Source organism: Musa acuminata, chromosome BXJ1-10, assembly GCF_036884655.1.
Source record: "Musa acuminata AAA Group cultivar baxijiao chromosome BXJ1-10, Cavendish_Baxijiao_AAA, whole genome shotgun sequence".
Lineage (NCBI taxonomy): Eukaryota > Viridiplantae > Streptophyta > Magnoliopsida > Zingiberales > Musaceae > Musa > Musa acuminata.
In genome coordinates this window covers 23,883,411-23,897,712 of record NC_088336.1, presented here as the reverse complement: position 1 = coordinate 23,897,712, position 14,302 = coordinate 23,883,411, and the positions used below count along the sequence as shown (strand labels likewise).

Genomic DNA, 14,302 nt, shown 5'->3' with positions numbered 1-14,302 from the left:
CAAACAATCACAAAATGTGAATTATCACAAGTTGCGTTACATGATCTCTACATTACGTGAATGTTTTGATATAGAATGGTAAACTTAGAAAACATGAGATTTTAATGTTCTTTAGACTAAACTTATATATGCATTACTGGCTCACTTCACTAGAAATTTCTCTGTAGCACAGGCAAGACAGGTTGCTTGGATCCTCAATCTTTCTTCAATCAAAAACTACAGATATAAAGAAAGAGCAATCAACTTGTCCATCTGCCTCTGAGCATTCATAGACTGCTTACAGTAACAAGAAATAGACCAAATAATCTTTGGTCTGCAGACATGAAACACATCATGATCATAACAAAAAAGTGGGGGTTAGCTCATGGCTTCATGTCATCATCCTCCTCGATCTTGGGTGCCAGGTAAAACCTAATGTATCCCATCTCTGCAATCTTGTACTCGACCACCACAGGCAGATCAGACGAGAGACTGATGGCCACAGTCTCAGAGAGTGGCGTTGCCTTGGTGAAGGAGTTCAAGTACCTCAGAGCAAAGGTTAATGAAACGGGCTCTTGCATCTCTATGATGGTGGCTTCCTCAGGCTGTACCATAAAATTGAAATGGTTAACATTCGTACAAGCATTATACATTTACATTCATAGTAGGTAAACTCATTCCAAACAATTCATCTTTTTTTCTCATTTTTGGGTACATTCAAAGATTAAAATGAATGCAAAATGACTAAAGATTGATGTAAGTCTGTGGCCTGTTTAAGAACATAGACTACATCCAATAGATCAATGGCTTCCTGGGACGAAGCAAGAACAAGGTACCTTGTCCACAGTCTTGTTCTGCCTGCAAACGATGTTTGCAGTTCCAATGTCCCCTGCGGTCGAAAACTTCACACCTTCCTTGGTCACTGAAATGATCACTGCCAGTTCCAGACCACAGTAAATAAACTACATGAGCATCACAACAAAGACACGAAAGAGAGTTTAACTAAGATAGCTACAGCACCAGTGTCCCCAATGCTGCTCAGATCCTTGCATATCCTTGCAAATTCTGAAGACGGCATCCGAACAATAGCTTGGTACTCTGCGTCCGGAATGCCAAGATGCTCGCTGTCGATGTCCATTAGCTTCATCTCGAAATCGGCGATCTTGTCTTGATCTGCACAAAATCGGGAGAAATGAGTTTAGAGAACACAGAAGGTAATAGATCCAGACAACAAGAACATGAGCGGTTCTTGTGAGCATCATGCGAGTTAAGGATCCTATTACGAAAAAACTGGCAAAGTCTAAGCAGAGAGATCAAGATATGCACATGTCGGACTTTGGAGAGATGATTAGGGTGAGATAGGGGTCGATCGCCGTACTGGGGCTTTCAAACATGAAAGTGACGGTGTCGCTGCCGTCATCGGCCTTGACGGTGATGATGTCGTCGTTGCCGGCGCAGCGGAGCATCTTGGACACGTTGTTGAGGTTCATGCCCATGGAGAGGTTGCGATCGCAGCGGTAGTGTTCGAAGCCCTCGGATCGGAGGAGGAGAGCGACGAGGGCGACGTGGCTGGAGTCCATGGCCTGGAGGGAGAAGCCGGTGGCGGAGCAATCGAAGTTGGCATCGGTGACCAACTCCCTGATTGATTCCAGCACCTTCTTCAGGAGGCTGCCTTGAACCAACCGCAACTCCAACATCTTCTCGTTCTTCAGGCGATGTCGCTGGCCGAGGATAGAGGGGTTCCGTTTCCGGGTGGAGAGGGTTGCGAGTGATGGGGAGAGGCCGGGGACGGGAGGAAGAGGAAATAGGGCAATTTTGGCGGGAAAAGCAGCCGCTTTCCCTCCATTTGCACTTGGTTGGCGGTCTTTTCTCCGGAAAAATTCCGGCAGATGGCGAACTGACAGAAATGCCCTCTAACAAATTCAAACCTACAGGGATGGACGTCAATTACCAAAATTATCCTCAAACCAAACCAAGTTTGAGTAGATTGACAAAAGCATCTCTATATCTACCACCAATTTAACTACAGATTTTTTTTCCTGATATAGAAAAAGGAGTAATCTTTAACCAATAAGAGATCTCGGAATTAACTAAAACGAACGGGCGATATCTATTCCTGAAACAACATTAATTACATCAACAACATTTATGAGGATTCCAAAATTAGAAAAAAGAAACTTGGTATCCATCCTATTTAACGAAAGGAGTGGTCATTTACCCGAATCAGCCCCTTTCCTCAAGCCAAACACCCTATTAATGGTTCAATTGGTTTATTCTTATTCATCTCAGAAACATTTCTGCAGCTCTACTGGTTGAAAACGGAAGGCTTGAGGATCCTCCCACGTTATGATATAGATTTAGATGTTGGAATTGAAGGATTCCAATTTAGAGTACAACTGGAGATTATCACACGAAGGTGGAAACGCAGGTTATTTTTAACGACGCAGGAAACTTAAAATGCCTGTCTGATGAGAGACATCGAAACACAATTTCATTGCACGAAAAGGTAAATAGATGGAAATATCACGATGGACAGCATGGCATGACAAGCACAAAAGCATGCACAACTTGCTCAAATGACTTGATTTGATAATCCACAGTAAGAAATTAGTGTCCGACAAAATTCAACTACAGAAAACCTTAAAATATGCAGATTTGAAAGATGGATGAACCTGACAACAATAACAATTTAGAAGACCAGTTTCTCTTGGATAAGTTCTGCCACAGATTCCACATGATGAATGAAAGGTAAATCAACAAGGAGAAACAAGATGGCAAATGTCTTAGCAGATCAAGCGGCAAAGGCGGAAGCATAGAATACAGAATTATTTGCCACTGAGATGGTAAATAGCTGCAAGATTCAACAGAACTAGAGATCTGGGGCGGTTGCTGCCGCACGCTTAATCGAAGCAGACTTGATTAGATGGTTGTAACTTCCCTTTTCCTTAAAAAGCTGGGAGAAATGGTGCTTGCAATAGAGGATCCCTTCAAGAGCTGCATAGTTTGAAGGGGTAATCGAGCAGCCTCCATGAGAACATTTGAAACAGGACTTGTGATATGCCTGTCCTTCAACAGTCACCTGACAATAATAACATCGGTATCAGCCAAAGCAGAATATGAAGTGTATCTGTTTGCAAGAGAAGTTCATCGTTGCAACAAAATACTGATCGTAAGAAAGGAACACCAACGATGCATACTTAAGAAAGTTGGATGTGTTGTCCTTCTCTAGAAAATTTTACTTCAGGACATAATAGTTGGATGTGTTATCACATTTTACTTTTTCTTCATGACATCATTCCGGGTGGGGTAATTTGGAGATTTTAAACATGGAGCAGGGGATAATCTTGCTCAAGGAACTCTTTTACCAACTAAATTAGACTCAAATCAGTTGTTCATGGCCTTAGTAGAAGAAGAGATTCTTTTAGCTAATGTGGCATAAATGTCTAATCAATTGAGTTGACAACATTAGACCTTTCATAAATGAAAAAATCCTAAAAATATGAAAAAAGCAACAACATAAATTGTAAAGTCACCAGAAATCACTTCCAGGACCAAAAAATTTATTATGACCATAAAAACATACATGTGGTCCATTCATTTATTGCAGATATTGGATCAAATTGTTTATACATCCACATCTGTACCTACAGAACAGCCCTTAAAACAACTCAACCGTTGCTAGGATCAGCTAAAAACTTCATGAGACAGAAATATATTAAAATTAGAGAAAAAGGTACTGGTACCTAGTTGAAATATGGTCCCATGTCTTGCAATGTATAGACTCAGAGCTAGAAATATGGAGACAAAACAAAGTGGAAACAGTAAAAGGGAGCCAGATTATGCTTGTTCTATGTTAAAAACTAAGCAAGCAGAGCACATGAATAATTGGGTCAGTAGATACACATCTGCTTCATTTTACAAAACAGAAACTTTCATGGTATGTAGCATCAACCCTGTTCCTAGTTTTTAGCATTAGAAAGATTTGGATTAATGCGGCATCCATCACTAAGCTGGCCCAAAAATCATCCAATTGGCAGACTCAATTGAATCTAGTATTAACAAAAAATATGCCAAGTTTTACTGGTTTAGTTTCTTCTGTCGGATTCAATCTTAATAAAGAACACAAGTTTTGCAGCAAATAACAGAAACGATGACGGAGATAACAACAAAATGAAAAATGACAATTCTTCACTGAAAGCTGACAGGTACACTGTCTCGTACATTAAAAGTTTCAACAGCATGTCTAATGCAAGTAACTGTATTCTTCAGAAAGGCCCTTAGTCAAGCTAGTTGGAATAACTTAAAAATACACCAAGTGTCCTCTAAAACAACTAGAGGATGGTGAAAAGAATTTTATTTTTCAAGATAAATCACCACATAGCAACAAGGCTAGGTTTCCCATGTCTAACCTTGTGGTGGAGAGAATTTTAGGACTTTTGTTATTAAGATGATATAATATTTTCTCAGGCTTTTGCTAATGCATACAACCAGTCAAAATGTGAACAAATACATTTTAGAACAATCAATGACAATTGCCAGTAATTTTTAGAAACAGACCAACTCATCCAGAAACATGACATCAGGTTTACTTATTTTCAGAACTCAATCCTACAAGTTCTTCAGTATAGAATTAGGAAGTGAAAAGAAACAAGAACTGATATCTAAATAACAGGTGAAGTATTGCTCAAGAAATAAAGACAGTTAAGAGATATGGGCCTAGACATGAAAAGATGATGCCAATTGACACCTACATTGAGTCTAGTCAGTAACCTCCACCATAATGCTTGGTTTCAGAAATTCGTAAAGCAGGTAAGATAGTTTGAAGGTCACCGCACAGTATACAAGAAAAGATGACCATATGATTTTATAATTATCATACATATGGCGTCCACATTTTTGGGCTTCCTTTGTATGGATATATAACTAGAGCTACTAAATGGAACAACTTAAAATTAGATTATGCACTTACAGCAGAGTGACATGCTTTTAATAGCAAAACTGTTTGATGAGTCCTGTTCGTATTAGATTCAGAGTAAACTAAACTTTACTAGATTGAAATCATGTAGAATACCTAACCATATGACTAACATAAGACTAGAGGAATAACTAGAAACTATCAACGTGGTCAAACCTTTTCAAGAGGATATGCTGTTTTCGTGCAAGTGGCACATTTTTCTTGTGTTCCTGAAAACATACTGGCAGCTTTGCTGGTAGACCTAGTCTGAAGTCAAGATATGTTAGCCATATTAAATAGCAAACCACAATTTTGGTTAATTTGAAAATGTTTTTACAATAAGAAATTAAGGATAAGTGACTTGGAGACAAACAGGGCAGAAAGTGGTGGTGGAAACACTGAACTTACCAATTCTGGGGCTTTTTCAGCTGATTTTGCAGCTGCAAAACAGGAAATATGTTCATAAGTTAAAGCATTATGAGAAAATTACACAACTATCTCAAAGTGGCTTTGTTGAACCCTCACGTGACTGAAAATTCTTGTTGAAGTTGCCAGATTCTTTGAAGAGCTGTTCAAAATGAGGCTTACAATACAAAACACCTTCCATTGAAGAATATGTACTTAGCTGACAAGAAAGAACAATAAATTAGAAACATAAACAATTTGTCTCTGCTCCAAATTCACGTCGAAAGAGTATTTAGGGTAAAATTCCAAGTACTTCAGAAAATTTATTTCTGAATTAGAACGCTTGCCCCTAGGTTGTTATGCCTGCCCAGTTCTTTGATTCAGGATTGAAAGGTTGATTTCTCTTACTGCATATGGTTAGGAACCAAAGGCACTTCTACATGTAGTATCCACTTGAAACAAAAATGAACTTACAACTCAGAGTTTGGTTAGGAAGTTGGTATGCATAATATGTGTTCTATTTGGAACTATGAAATATGATGGTCAACATCATACTGCATTTATTCTATTAATCCATTGTGTGGATGACTCATTCTCTTATCCGCATGAATCAATGAGAAAACCCAAGGAAAAGCCGAAAAGGCAAGAAGTTCCATGATCTTAGTAATCACCAATTCTGCATTTCCAAACTCTTTGATGGTCATCACAATATACAGTCTTTGTCTTCTGTTGAATCATAGATAATTCAACCAAAGCTCCAGGTAATCCTTTAACAATAATCTTGCCACTATGTTCGGTCAAAACACCTTTCCAGATTATTGGCTGTACATCAAATGAGTCCTATGTGGCTCTTGTATCTCCGAAGCAAATTGACTAAAAATAATCAACCATACCAAGAGTGCTATCCTAAAGACAGATTCAGGATTAAAAAACAATAATTTGCAGAAAGATATTTAAAATGGACTTGGCGATCTGGGATGTATTAAGATGGTAATCAGCTAAAAATATGGAGGTAAATTTGCTATCTTTGCATGATATGAACAAAAGGCAGCCGCAGCAGCAACAGCAGCATGGAGTTCTCGGCCATCGTAGTGAATTCAGCTAAGCCTTTTAGAAGACCTCCCACGAATAGCAAATCTGGGAGATCGATCAATGACGGCCAGTGCCGATCTTTCCATTGTCGGAACAAACCGTACGAGGCCCGCACGATCAAACTCCTTAATATCGATGCCAACTATTATTGGAGATAGATCATGTATATTATGGAAATATTCAGCAGAAAAAAAAAATCCCGGAAAAGAAAAGGAAATGGGTAAGAAACGATACCGTGAGGGTTCCTTTGCAGTGGTTGCACTTAAAGCAGGACTTGTGGAAGACGACGCCATCGGCGGTCAACTGATCCATCAGGTAGACCGTCTTGTCGCAGGCCTTGCATTTCTGCTGCGTGCCCGTGAAGTTGAACGCCATCTCGTCTCTTTCCTTGTCCCTTCAGTCCCTTCCCTCCTTCTAAGCCGACCGATCGATTCCGGACCCAAGTCGGCAAGAAACGAATCGGGATGCCGCTGCTGGTTGCCGCGGCCGCAGAGGATAAATCCAAAGAGGGCACGAGATGGAAAGTGCGGAAGCGATGGTGGCGATGATGACCAACGTGAATAGAGATGAAAACTCGATCGCCCACGCGGCCATGGGATCCTCTATTTGGCGGAGTCCTCGAATTGACTTAGACGGACCCCCAGCGCCGCGACACGTAGCCCACGGGGGTCCTTGGGTCCGACAACTCCACCAACTCATTCGCGCTTTAGCCAGCTTTTTGGTTCGCGGCGCTCCAACTCCGCTTACTTTATATACATGTAAAGGGCAAACCTACCCTGCTATACGTACTCCGACTTCGTACCCTTTGTTTCATGAACTGCACGTCGGAGGACGGACTCATTGGTGGTGTAGGTGCAGAAAATAGCAGGTGACGCTAACGTTGGAATCTAATAAGAACGCACTTGCAGACGATGAGGACGCGGAGACAGCGAGCCGACGAGCTGGAGATGATGCTTTTACCCCGCGGCTGTTAATGATCGATGAACATGACCTACCCATGTGGCAACTGGAGACACCGTATTGGGCTCCACCGGAACACACGAATGAACCTATCAGCAACTGCCTCGTGTAAAAGTAATATTGTGATCTTGTCCTCTATGAATTATATTTATGAGACGTGATAAGAATATATCTTGTAAATATACAAAGTATGATGATGTTGATTTATGTCAATTCTTAATTCACTGCTTCTCTCGTGTCAGATAAAATCTTTGAAATTGAAGTATTCTTGTCCTCTATGAATTATATTTATTTTATTATTATAGTTTCAAAATTTATAATATCCAATAATATATTTGAAAAGCGATGCATTCGATGGGTAAGAAAGGAAAAGAGGAAGCAGAACGTTGACCAAAACGCTCAAAAGAAAGCACTCAGAAGCTTAGTTATTCGGAGTAGGATGTGCTCGGTTTAAACTAATTAGATCAACATGTTACAAATGTAATCGACGGAAATAGCAACTCAGATTTCCCCCCCCCCACGAATTACACCGTGGTTAATTAATTCCGCATCACTGAGGCCGAGGGAGGGGCCCGCGGACGAGGTAGACCCTGGCGCGGATCACCGATCCGTCACCAAGCTTAAAGCCCGGCCCGACCGGAAACCCAACAACCAAGCCGGGCGGCACGCGCCCTCCTGCGAACCGGACGACGCTCTCCATGTAGCGAGGATGGAAGTCCGCCCCCCTGCTCGCCTCGAAGTGGGACGGCGCCGGGTCCAGCGCGAAGGCCAGCAGGTGGAGCAGCCACACCGCCTTGGCCAGCCGGAGGAACTCACTGTAGAACCCCGTCCGCGGATGCGCCCCCTCCAGCACTTGCCGCCGCTGCTCCGACCCGGCGCCGAACAGCGACTCCTCCAACTTCGCGTGCACGACAGCCAGGTACTTGCTGGCCGCGAATCGCCCGAAGGGGCACCTGGGGAGAATGCCCAGCAGCTGCTCCGGCTCCATCCCCCGCATGTCCCGGAACTGGGTGAAGCAGTCGCGCCGGAACTCCGCCGGGTTGATCAGCGAGCTCAGCGACCCCTCTAGGTAGAATGTCTCGTTCTCAAACCCTTGGAACAACTTGCGGTTCACGTACGACTCCAGGGCGTACTTGGCGTCGCGGGGCTCCAGGTCGGGGATGGCCAGAGGACGGTCTTCGGCGTCGTCGCCGCCGCCTGCATCGATGATGGTCCTGACGGCGGCGACGATGTCCCAGCGGGCGGAGCGCATGAGGGAGAGGAGGTGGCCGGTGAAGGACTTGGACGCAAACTTCACTCTCTCCATGTACGCCTCGAACAGCTCCGGCGTGGCCGTGCCCGGCGCACCTATTCGACCGACCGAAATGCCATTTCAAGAAATCTTGGTTGCTGGAAGAAACAGAGGAAGGTAGACTACTTCTACTTACCGGGGACAGCGACGCATCCGAACCTCTTGCTGGAATAGAGCCGCCCTCTCCTTCCCGAGCTGCCGAGCGTGGCGCTCCGCAGTTTCTCCTTGATGCTCTCCGCCTCCACTTCCTTCGCCCTCAGCTGTCTCTTGAGATCGTCGATCGTCGCCTCGTACGGCGCCACCGCATCCCTCAGCGGCACCGCCGTCGGCCCAGCGGCGGAGGGGCTGACGCACCCCCGCCGGAACCGATCCCTCAGCCTCCCCAGCTTCCGGAGCTCAGCCACCACCGCCGCGTCGGCCACCCGCAACTTCTCCGGGTCCCACGGGTTGTGCGCCTCCTGAAGACCCACGTACGCCCGCTTCACCGCGGAGACCGCATCGAACACCTCGTACATGAACCCCTCCATCTCCCTGATCTTGACCTTGTGGGAAAATCCAGGGACAGTGGATGCCCTTTGACCGTCCTCTTCCCAGATCCTAAGACCCTCCTCCTCCTCCTCCTCTTCTTCGTTGGGTTGTGCCTTTTCTTCCTCAGCCAGATCAATTTCGCCCTCATCGCAATCGCCGTCTTCGAGCGCGTGGCCTCCGGGAAGACGATGTGTGAGACAGGAGGAGGCGACTCGTTGAAGCAGATCGGAGATGGTTGTCACTTTGTTCGCCATGTCTTCTTCCTGCAGCAATAATAGCGACAATCACAGAGCTAAGTGTCCACGACAAGCCCCAATGACTTGACTACTGCCACTACATATCGACCCAATAGAAAAGAACGCTGCGTTTGGAATCACAGGTAAAGAGATGACAGCAGATGCATCATCAAGGGGGAGTAAAGCCCTCTCTACCTGGACGAAAAGGGTGCGATGGATGGATTAAAGCTGCCTGTCCTCGTGCATCTAAAAAAGATGCGTTCAAGTGGTATGGAAGCAGCGGCGATGATTTCTCATCAGAGCTCACGAGATCTTGTCTGAAGTACCAGTGTACCACTCATTGTCGTCCCGTCCGGTCCATCATCCGATCTGACGGCTTAGATCCATTACCCGCAATAACTGGTTACCGTTTGCTGTAACGTTGCAACCTGTGGCTCTTTAGTCACTATGAACCTTGACTCGGTAGCATAAGAAACAGGGAACGGGTACTGTAACAGTATTAATGAGACAGTGGGCAGAGCGTCACATGTTCTGACCGTCCATCGTAGAAGGAATCTGACGGTGGTGCGTTCTTCACGTTGTGGCCAAGATAGGAGCAATGGGGCTGTTCATGGCCGATTTCTCTCGTGATTCGTGCATCCTCCTTCTCGGAAACTGCCGAGGTGGCCATTAACATTAATTGGCTCGATGCCCCATGGTGCAGTTGTCCTATTAAGATCTACTACTTAATTGGTCTGGGAGCGCGATCCACCATGGCTCAATCCGATGGTAAATTTTCCGGGTCGAGTCACAATTGTGCGCCAACTCTAACACATAACATTATATTTTATGATGTATGTCGTTTCTATGTGTATACATGTAAGCCAATAGCACAGACCATACATGACATAGAAGCATATATCACGCATGACACCGACATAATCATGGATGACGTAGATCCAACCTTTGGTCGGAGTTGGCTATACTCGATGGAGCAAATGTGTTCGTATCAAACCCATCGTATTCCAGAAGTCTCCATCGACAACGATCGACCCCGGACAAGGGCGAGAGAGAGAGAGAGAGAGAGAGAGAGAGAGAACGATGTCGAGGCCGGATCGCAGCGACGCTCATCTGACGCCGGAAGAGGCGGCGAGGGTGGAGGCGGCTACGAGGGAGTACTTCGAGGGGATCGCCCCCAAGCGCCACACCAAACCCTCCCGGAGCGAGTACTCCTCTGTCTACTCGGACGCCCTCCAGTCGGCCGATCCTGACTCCGTCCCGGAGCTCGACAAGCTCCGGCATCTCGAGGCCCGTCGCCAGGTTTCTTGTCACTCCGATTTCATTAATTGCCCTCTCTTTTGATTCGGATGCTGTTTTTTTTAATCTGTTACCTCGATTCTGTATACTCTGTTCAACGATCGCTGTTGGTCCTTGGGATTCTTGGCAGAAGCTAGCTTGCGATGGCCATGAAGTGGCAGAAGAATACGTCGAGACGGAGTATTACAAGGATCTCCGCTGCATCGACAAGCAGCATCACACGGTACCATCTTTAGATGTCCTCTAATCTGCAATTACTACACAGCTCTATTTGGTCATATGATTTGATGGAAATCTTATGAACGTCTTGTGAGTTAAATGATCTTCTTTTTTTTTCTTTTGACCAAAAGGGCAAACATTATATTGTGTTTACTCCTGTTGATGTAGATCTTTAGATATCTTCTTGAATCCTTGACTACTGCATAAATTCAATTGGCCATATGATTTGATGGAAATCTTTGGAAAAATCTTGTGAGCTATGGATCTACTCTTTTTCTTTGACCAGGAGGGCAAACATTATGTTGTACTTCAGTAAATATTCTACCATAATCCAAATTGTACTGCATGTGTTTTTGTTTGTTCCTTTTTATAGTGTTGTACTGCAAATTGCCAAAATAGGCATTTTGATCTCATTGATGCTCTTAAACTACCAATTTATATGCATCAAACGTGCAATATGTCGTGGACCATCTTGATCACCTTTTGAATTGTTCTCTTATATTTACGTATTCAATTAAATTCAACACAGATGTTTTGGTTATCGTAACTTAGTAGTCGTATCATCTTGGTTGAGGTGGCTGCCGCTGTCAGAGACATGTAGTCGCAGGATGTTTCCGTCAACCTTAATTTCATTATTAACATGGATAATTTCCCCTTACCCTTCTCTTTCACAGAGTTGTAAGGTGACCGCCATCCGTGTCCCTGCAGAAAATATTGTTTCTATTTTCTAATATGGATAGACCATCTTCCTCTAATGTTGTAATTGCCTTATGTAACTCATTTAAAATCCTAGTTTTATCTTTAAACTAAACAACCACAATTGCATTGTCCATTTATCTGTGTACTTAAGCATTGTTTTTCTCCTAATATCTTGTTTGTTATCTAAATACCTCGAAAGTTACCCCTTTCGTGTTTTGTTTCTATGAATTGGCTCTCTAGACAGGAACTGGTTTCATCAAGGTGGAAAAGTCCGGCAGAAGTAGCTTTGTCCTAGGACCAGTATCTGATGCATCTAGCTACCAGGCATCTTGCAAGGGGAATCCAGCTACAAACGAATGGATTCCATCTGCTGATATAGTATGACAAGCGAAGACTGTCTTCTCTAATAAATTGATGGCTACATCCTTATCTTCTATATAACGCATGATCTGATCATTTCATTCCAGGTTATCCCAAATTCAAACAAGCCTAAGAGGAGTGAGAATTAGCAGTTGGCATGCTATTGCATACATAAGCACTTGCGTACAAGTGGTGTGCTATTGTTGGTTTGTTAAGGTGATTCTACTGGTGTCATGTGAACTTATCAGCATATGTATCGCATTCTCTTCCTGTAGCATGTTTAATTGGAGCATCAAATGAACTATTGTATTGTCAAAGGAAACAAGGAACATTTAAGGGGGTAAACAAGAAAAGTCAACAATTATACTTGTCCAAGGTCAAGTATACTTGAATGGATTAGATGCAGTGATTTTGGTAGAGATTTGAATTTCGACTGGACTCAGCTTTACCATTCGAGTCTTGGTATGTTCTTTCCCTTGACATCCAAGTCCAGATCTACTTATTTCATTCGCTGAGTTAACGATTTCCACTTATGCCTAACTATGAGGCTTTTGTGCTTCAGATGGTTTGTTCTTAGCATTAGTCTCACGAGACTATAGAGCTTCTCTGATTGAAATGCCAAGCATAACTGCGTGTATATCAAATGAAGGATGTGGTCGACGAAATCTTTTTCTTGTGGGCTGCTGATACAATTGTTTGTTGAGCCTCCCATTTGGCAGTTCTTTACCCCCATTTCAAATAATGCCAAATATTTACTGAATGCATGGTTGGAGTCTTTCGAGGTATAAGTTGTGGTCAAGATTCACGGGTGATTAATAGGAGTGTCTTGTATTTTTTTCTCTTCTTTTTACTCTATAAACATCTCTCGGACCTTCTGTGTCATTTGGATGCTATCCTCCTATCTCGCGCTTGTATTGATTTGAGCATCAACACAAGTTTTACAATAATGCTCAAGCCATGATTCCACATCAGGATTCGAGGTTAGCAATAGAACAAGCCAATAGAATTAGACCACATTGGTTTTTGACTTCTGTATTTGTAGTATCTTCTTTATCGTTGATACTTTACTTTTTACCTCATGTTTATATTCATTTCAGCATCCCAAGTTTCATTAAGACTAGAAGGTTGCTATTTAAAATCTATTTTTATTATATATTTTTAAAAATAATGATTTAGCATTCACAAAAATTCTAATTTTTATTTTTATCTTCCTCTTTTATTTATTTTTCCATTCTCTATAGCTTTTTCGAATCATTCATGAAAACATCGTATGAACAGTATTTTTACTATTGTTCATAGATACTCTAATAGTTTTAAAGGGTTTGGAATATGACATCTTCAAGGTAAATACAATTGATCCCGGAGTTGATGTTTTCTTTGTTATTACAGAATATATAAACTTATAAATGTAACAAATATTATGGGTTAAATATGTACATCATTAATATTTACTAACATCCGAAAGAGAGAAAATAGTTAATATTATACTTCGGATATGTTAAGATCTATAATATTTAAAATATCGATCCGAGCATTTGAATATTTTACAATTACTCATAAGATAATATATTAATATCATATATTAAGTATTTTATAAATATCTAAGAGATAATACTCGGATACTTTATAGAGGCTGATATCTTCTGGGTCAATAAAATAACGTTTTTTTAGTTATCTATGTGACCTTAAAATATTAAATCATGTAAACAAACATGAAAAACTATTTCTCACCTCATTCTTTTCGATCTTTATATCATACCAATTTATCATATATATATATATATATATATATATATATATATATATATATATATATAATTTTAGATCACGTTGGACGATTAAGAGAAGGAGAAAGAAGAAAAAGAGTAAAAATAGAAAATAGAAAAGAAAATATTATACGACGGAGTGAAAAAGATTTGATTGATATTGAATTATAAAATAAGGGTATATATGTTTATTTTATAATTTTTTTAAAAAATATTTAAATTTTTTAAGATGAAAATTATAAATAATAAAAATGAGACTCTAAATAGCAAACTCATTCGGTGTATAGTGTCTCCCCAGTAAAAGCCTTACCAAAAAATCATTCCTAAGTCATGATTGTGTATAGAAATCCAAGTTAGAGGGTCAAACCATCATTTTGGTCGAGAGATTCGCCACACACTAAACTTCTTCATCGGATGGTAACCGAGGACTCTTCAAAGTTCACATGTGGGTGAGTAAGAGTTAGCAATACAATTTTGGATCGAAAATATAATAAAATACAAAAAAATTAGACAGATC

At 42.0% G+C, this 14,302-nt stretch overlaps 4 protein-coding genes across 4 annotated transcripts; 1 reads left to right on the top strand and 3 right to left on the bottom strand.

Moving 5' to 3' along the window:
- Positions 1 to 180: 180 nt before the first annotated feature.
- On the bottom strand, positions 181 to 1,769 carry LOC104000883 (proliferating cell nuclear antigen). Its single transcript, XM_009423030.3, has 4 exons — positions 1,358 to 1,769; positions 1,000 to 1,152; positions 816 to 913; positions 181 to 584 (listed from the first exon to the last, which is right to left on the bottom strand). Exons 1-4 carry the CDS (start codon positions 1,674 to 1,676, stop codon positions 363 to 365), a joined length of 792 nt encoding a protein of 263 aa, XP_009421305.1. The 5' UTR covers positions 1,677 to 1,769; the 3' UTR covers positions 181 to 362.
- A 778-nt stretch (positions 1,770 to 2,547) lies between these two features.
- On the bottom strand, positions 2,548 to 7,048 carry LOC135595617 (LIM domain-containing protein WLIM2b-like). Its single transcript, XM_065086790.1, has 5 exons — positions 6,665 to 7,048; positions 5,459 to 5,558; positions 5,342 to 5,373; positions 5,111 to 5,200; positions 2,548 to 3,058 (listed from the first exon to the last, which is right to left on the bottom strand). Exons 1-5 carry the CDS (start codon positions 6,803 to 6,805, stop codon positions 2,849 to 2,851), a joined length of 573 nt encoding a protein of 190 aa, XP_064942862.1. The 5' UTR covers positions 6,806 to 7,048; the 3' UTR covers positions 2,548 to 2,848.
- A 748-nt stretch (positions 7,049 to 7,796) lies between these two features.
- LOC135595613 (protein GRAVITROPIC IN THE LIGHT 1-like) lies at positions 7,797 to 9,827 on the bottom strand. Its single transcript, XM_065086785.1, has 3 exons — positions 9,641 to 9,827; positions 8,818 to 9,472; positions 7,797 to 8,737 (listed from the first exon to the last, which is right to left on the bottom strand). Exons 2-3 carry the CDS (start codon positions 9,461 to 9,463, stop codon positions 7,941 to 7,943), a joined length of 1,443 nt encoding a protein of 480 aa, XP_064942857.1. The 5' UTR covers positions 9,464 to 9,472; positions 9,641 to 9,827; the 3' UTR covers positions 7,797 to 7,940.
- Positions 9,828 to 10,425: 598 nt separating this feature from the next.
- On the top strand, positions 10,426 to 12,405 carry LOC135595614 (uncharacterized). The gene is made up of 4 exons (XM_065086786.1): positions 10,426 to 10,744; positions 10,872 to 10,964; positions 11,900 to 12,037; positions 12,127 to 12,405. Exons 1-4 carry the CDS (start codon positions 10,526 to 10,528, stop codon positions 12,166 to 12,168), a joined length of 492 nt encoding a protein of 163 aa, XP_064942858.1. The 5' UTR covers positions 10,426 to 10,525; the 3' UTR covers positions 12,169 to 12,405.
- The last annotated feature ends 1,897 nt before the right edge of the window (positions 12,406 to 14,302 follow it).